The 6,329-nt window shown below is 57.2% G+C and overlaps 1 protein-coding gene across 1 annotated transcript in view; it reads left to right on the forward strand.

Moving 5' to 3' along the window:
* Window positions 1-6,329, forward strand: part of LOC105300218 (IgGFc-binding protein) — a 35,954-nt gene that overhangs the window by 27,725 nt on the left and 1,900 nt on the right. The window contains exons 13-17 of the mRNA XM_023537909.1: window positions 10-283; window positions 1,232-1,803; window positions 2,138-2,711; window positions 3,741-3,940; window positions 6,129-6,327. Of these exons, the coding sequence (XP_023393677.1) occupies window positions 10-283; window positions 1,232-1,803; window positions 2,138-2,711; window positions 3,741-3,940; window positions 6,129-6,327 (1,819 nt within the window). The remainder of the gene's footprint in view (window positions 1-9; window positions 284-1,231; window positions 1,804-2,137; window positions 2,712-3,740; window positions 3,941-6,128; window positions 6,328-6,329) is intronic.

Here is a 6,329-nt window from a genome sequence, read left to right on the forward strand (position 1 = left end):
TGCGGGGAGTGCGTGCCCGGGCCGTGCCCCGCGCCGTGCACGCCCGAGCAGCAGAAGCCCTTCGGCGGCCCCGACGCCTGCGGTGTGATCTCGGCCCCTGACGGCCCGCTGGCGCCCTGCCATGGCCTCGTGCCCCCGGCGCAGTACTTCCAGGCCTGCTTGCTGGATGCCTGCCAGGTTCAGGGCCACCCGGGAGGCCTCTGCCCTGCCGTGGCCACTTACGTGGCAGCCTGCCAGGCCGCTGGGGCCCAGCTTGGCGAGTGGAGGCGGCCGGATTTCTGTCGTGAGTACTCATTCATGCAGGGGCCACATAGTGGGGAGCGGGGTCTCCCTGCCTTCCCCTTCACAGGGCTCTGGGACAAGAGCCTTCTCCTCCTGGGGCTTAGACATCATCTTGCCTCTCACGAGCCAGATGCCTCCTGTCAAACACCTTGACATTCACACACTGAAATACACCAGGTCACTACTTCAGTGGGAGAGACTCAGACACACCTGGTCAGGAACAGTGGGTCCAATACACTCTCCAGGATCGTGTGCCAGTAGAAGTGGGGTGGCCGACCCTGTCCGAGCCAAACAGTGTGGTACACAAGTAGATTCTCTCAGGTAGCCCTGGTCAGATGTTTCGGACACTGAAATACGTGGGAATTGGTCCGATAACCTCAGACAGGGACTCCTCTGGTTAGAGACACTTGGGTGGATTTACACTGAGACACTGGGCAGGTCCATCCCTGTAGAATCATGACCCTGACATAGCCCCAAGTTCAGATAGTCCTGGGCAGTTCCCCTCTGGCAGATCTGCTCGGTCAAATTTATCCTGTCAGCTTCACCCAATCAGATGCAGCTGATCAGAGTCACACACTGATATGCACCCTGTCAGAGAGACTCGGTCAGAGGCTCAGACATCTGCAGCCAGCTACACTCAGGTGGATTCACACCCCAAGATCCATCCGGCCATATGCCCCAGTCAGATCCACACCCTGAGACACCCCCAGTTAGCTTAGTCTTGTACATCTTAGTTAGATGCGCATGGTCAGATTGATCAGGTTGACGCACAACCCGGTCCCCGGAACCCCATACTGACTCCCCCAGTTAGATGTGCTGGGTTCAACACCCCACTCGTCCCTGCACAGAGTCACTCGTGAACTATGCTCAGGCAGCACATACAAGTCCACGTGGGCGAGTTCCCTCACTCTGTGCCTCCCCCTGGCTCATTCTCTTCTCGTCCCCACAGCCCTCCAGTGTCCTGCCCACAGCCACTACGAGGTCTGCGGCGACTCCTGCCCTGTGAGCTGCCCAAGCCTCTCGGTGCCTGAGGGCTGTAAGCCAGCCTGCCGCGAGGGCTGCGTCTGTGATGCTGGCTTCGTGCTCAGTGGCGACACCTGTGTGCCCGTGGGCCAGTGTGGCTGCCTCCATGAGGGCCACTACTACCCACTGGGCGAGGCCTTCTACCCAGGCCCCCAGTGTGAGTGGCGCTGTGAGTGTGGGCCGGGTGGCCAGGTCAGCTGCCAGGAGGGCACAGCCTGCAGGCCCTATGAAGAGTGTCGCATAGAGGATGGCGTCCAGGCCTGTCACTCTCCAGGCTGTGGCCGCTGCCTGGCCAATGGGGGCATCCACTACGTTACCCTCGATGGACGTGCCTATGATCTGCATGGCTCCTGCTCCTATGTCTTGGCCCAAGTCTGCCACCCACAGCCCGAGGACGAGGACTTTGCCATTGTGCTTGAGAAGAATGCAGCCGGAGACCCACAACGCCTGCTCGTCACTGTGGCTGGCCAGGTTGTGAGCCTGGCTAAGGGCCCGCAGGTGAGTGGACATGGCCTTGCTTCGGGAGTCTGATGGGGACATGGCCCTGCCCTGGGGGCTCTGAGGGGTACAGGGCCCATTCTGGGAGTTCTGAGGGGCATATAATCCCACCCTGAGGGGACCGAGTGGGACACACATCTGTCCTAGGGGTGCGAAGGGCACATAGCCCTTTCTCTGGGGGCTGTGAGAGGGATACTACTCTGCCCTGGGAAGCTGTGGGGGACACGCCCCACCCCAGAGGGACTGAGAGGGACACAGCTCCACCCTGGGCATCTTAAGGGGACTGCCTTACCTGTGGTTCTGAGTCCTTGACCCAGCTGACCCTTCCACCCAGGTCACTGTGGACGGCGAGACGGTGGCCCTGCCTGTGGCTGTGGGCCACGTGCGGGTGACTGCCGAGGGCCGGAACATGGTGCTACAGACCACCAAGAAACTGCGGCTTCTCTTTGATGGCGATGCCCATGTCCTCATATCCATCCCCAGTTCCTTCCGGGGCCGGCTCTGCGGCCTCTGTGGGAACTTCAATGGCAATTGGAGCGACGACTTTGTCCTACCCAGTGGTATTGTGGCCCCCAGCGTGTACGCCTTCGGAGCTGCATGGCGGGCGCCCAGCTCCTCCCAGGGCTGTGGCGAGGGCTGCGGGCCCCAGGGCTGTCCTGTGTGCTTCGCAGAGGAGACGGCGCCCTATGAGAGCGTCAAGGTCTGCGGCCAGCTCAAGGACCCCCAGGGCCCCTTCGTGGCCTGCCACGCAGCACTGAGCCCCTCTGAGTACTTCCGCCAGTGCGTGTACGACATGTGTGCCCAGAAGGGCAACAGCACGTTCCTCTGCCGCAGCCTGGCTGCCTACACAGCGGCCTGCCAGGCAGCCGGCATGGCCGTGAAGCCCTGGAGGACAGACAGCTTCTGCCGTGAGTGTCCGTAGGACCCCCAAAGGACCCCAGACCAGGCTCGGGGACATCCCCTAACCCATGCCCTGTCCTGTCTGCATCTCCCTGTGAAGGGCTCTCCCCCCATCCCACAGCGTGCCCTGCTGGCTCCCCTCGGCCGCCGACTGGCCCTTCCCAGATTCCTTTGCGGGGAGGGGGGCGCCCCAAAACCCAGACCAGCTCTTCCTCAGGGCTCATCCTGGACCTTTCCATGGTGACGTGGGAGGGCAGGGTGACAGGTCCGAAGCTCATAAGACAAAGCCTGAGTCTGCGGTTTACCCAGTCCCCACCCAGGAAGGGACCATATTTCCTCAGATACCCCAGGACAAGGCTGCAGCCCCCTCAGGCCCTAGGACTGCACCTCTCAGACCCCTTCAGTCAGGGGTTATCCTTCAAACCCCCAGGGCAGGGCTGTGTCCTCTCCCACTCCCCAGAACGAGGCAGTGGCCCCTCGCACCCCCAGAGCAGGGCTGTGTCACCTCAGTTCTCTCCAGGGCAGGACCTGCGCCCAGGGCGGTCATCCAGCTCCGCAGCCTTAGATTTGTCTTCAGTGCTTGGCGTAGATATCACCTGCCTCGGGCTCTGAGCTTCTCCTGCCTGCCAGCTTCAGGGCTCAGTGGCCTCTGGATACTTCCCCCTGGGTGTTCTCAGGGTCCCTCACCCCTGCTGTGTTCTCATGTGACATCGGCATTTCTCCCCAACCCCCATCCTCCTGTTCTCTGACTCTGGTCCTCATCTCGGCACAGCCACACCATCCAGCAGTTGTTCAGCTGCAGCCCAGGGCCAGAGCCCGGATGCTTCCCCGGGGTCCTCGGCTCTCTGTTTTGCCTCATCCCGGCCCTGACCCCTCTGCTGGGCCAGCAGTGTCTGTCCCATAGATATGAGCTCCATAGAGTGAGGCCTGGGGCCGTCTTCATTGCTTGTGTCCCCAGGGCTGGGTGGGCAGCGGGCCCTCTCTCTCCTCAGTGTCTGGGTGCAGGCGTGACCCCACCCTGCCTCCTGTCCCCACAGCACTCCAGTGCCCTACCCACAGCCACTACTCCGTCTGCACACGCTCCTGCCCGGGCTCCTGTGCCGCCCTCTCCGGCCTCATGGGCTGCACCAGCCGCTGCTTTGAGGGCTGTGAGTGCGATGACCACTTCCTGCTCTCCCAGGGCATCTGTGTCCCCGTCCAGGACTGCGGCTGCACCCACGATGGCCGGTACTTGCCGGTGAGCGGGGTCTCGAGATGGGCGGGGAGGGTGGAGGGGCTTGCGGAAGACTCAGAGCTTCTGTGCCGACCCCCTCAAGGTTGGGGACCGAGAAGCGGCCAGCATTTCCCAGCCGCGTGACCAGTGCTGGTGACGTTCTTGTATTAGTTGCCTGTGGTTGCTGTGACAAACGACCATGAACTTGGTGGCTTAGAACAAGAGAAATTTATCCTCCCAGAGTTCTGGAGGCCTTAAATCAGAAATCACATAACTGGGTCAAAAACCAAGGTGTCCTCAGGGCGCCACTCTCTTCAGAGGCTCTGGAAGGACCTTCTCCCTGCCTCTCGCAGCTTTTGGTGGCTGCAGGCATTCCTTGGCTTGTCCCGTCTCTGCAGTTTCTGCTTCTGTGTCACATTCCCCCTCCTCTGTGTGTATCCTTAGGATACACATGACTGCATTTAAGGCCCAGTCAGGTCATCCAGGGTGATCTCTCCAGCTCAAGATCCTTAATAGCATCAGCCTAATGTAAACACCCTTTTTCCATGTGAGGTAGTAGTTACTGGCTCCAGGCATTAGGACCCGGTATCTTTGGGTAGGTTGGGGGCGGGGGGCGGGGGGGGGGGCGCTGTTATTCCACTTCATTTTCTTCATCCATAAAATGGGACTTATCATCATCCTGATGCCATAGGCGTCTGAGGGTGGGTGCGATTGCACGTGGAAGACACACACTGAGCCCTGGGCCTCGCCCTCCCCTCCGTGTTCATCACACGCAGTAACAATAAGAGCAGTTTACAACAGAACAGCAGGTAGCGCAGCTAACGATAATTTAATTACTTGAAAGCTGATAGCTGGTTTATGTTTGTTATTGATGTTTTTTGAGCTCTTACTAATCACTGAGTTTGCATATTTATCAAATAAAGGAAATTCATCAGAGTTTTATCAAGGGCACAAAGGTAGACTAGAGGGTCTGGGAGTACAGGACTTCTGGGGACGGAGATGCCAGACTTCTGCCTCTTCCTTCAGGTATCACCACCTACAGGAAGCCCTCCTTGATCCCCTAGGCTGGACTCCCACAGCCCCCTGTCCTTTTCCGTCCCAGCCTGGACCATTCTGCCTGTGTTAGGTTTCTTGGATCTGTGAGTCTGGGCCGGAGATACAAATGTGGGAGTGATCAGTATAGAGTTGTTACTTATTTATTACATTTCTTTATTTATTATAAAGTTTTCAAACTTTTAAAGAATTCAAACTTAAGAAAACCACAAGAATAATACAAAGAACTCTTGCATACCGTTCATTCAGGTTTTCAACTATTGACTTTTTCCCTCTATATAAATACATATATATATGATTTTTTTTTCTGAACCATTTGAGAATATGATATAGACACCTTTACCTTTAAATACTTTAGCATGGATTCCCTAAGACTAAGGAAATTCGTTTAATATGACCAGAGTACAATTCAAAATCGGGAAATTAACACGGATTCAATACTATTATGTAATCTGAAGATTTTATTCAAATTTTAGCGGTTGTCCCAATAAAGTCCTCTAAAACAGTCATCCCCTTGGGCCAGAGTCCAAGTGAGGATGAGACTCTGCTTGTACTTTTCCGTGAGATTTGATGAAATCACCAGGTGGTAAATGTAGGTAGACAAAGAAAGGTCTGAGGGCGGAGCCCCAGGCAACGTATTGTTAGGATTTGGGAAACCAGGAGAATTTGAAAATGCGGTGAAGGATGAACAGCCAGTCAGGCAGGAAAAAAACAGGAGAAAGTCGTTTCCTGGAATTGGGTTTCTACGCTGCTGCGATGCTTCCTGCCCACCCCACCGGGGTCAGTTAGCTTTTGCCGGCTTACAAACTCCTCCAGAACATAGTAGCATAAAACAATTATTTGTACAGTCCACAATTCTGCAACCCTGCAGTTTGGGCTGGGAGAGAGGGAGGTGGGGGGTGGGGAGAGAAAGAGAGAAGGCAGCTGTGAGGTCTCTTGAGGTTTAGGCTTGAACCTGGCACAGCATTGCTTCTGCTGCATTGTGATAACCAAAGCGTAGTCTTAAGGCCACCCCCAGATTCGTGGGGAAGGGGAAATAAGCTCCATTTCTTCATGGGAGTCGTGGCAGAGTCACCTGCATGGATCCAGAGGGTGGAAGGATTGTGGCCATCGTCACAACCCTCCACACCGCCCTTCCCTGGCCCCCTTCTGTGCACAGGTGAATTCCTCCCTGCTGAGCTCAGACTGCACCGAGCGCTGTTCCTGCTCCCCAAGCACCGGCCTGACGTGCCAGGCGACCGGCTGTCCTCTCGGCCACGTATGCGAGGTCGAGGCCGGGGCCCGGGACTGCTGGGTCCCCCCCAGTCTCTGCACTCTCTCTGTGGGCACCAATCTCACCACGTTCGATGGGGCCCACAGT

This window comes from Pteropus vampyrus, unplaced genomic scaffold (genome assembly GCF_000151845.1).
Source record: "Pteropus vampyrus isolate Shadow unplaced genomic scaffold, Pvam_2.0 Scaffold203, whole genome shotgun sequence".
NCBI lineage: Eukaryota > Metazoa > Chordata > Mammalia > Chiroptera > Pteropodidae > Pteropus > Pteropus vampyrus.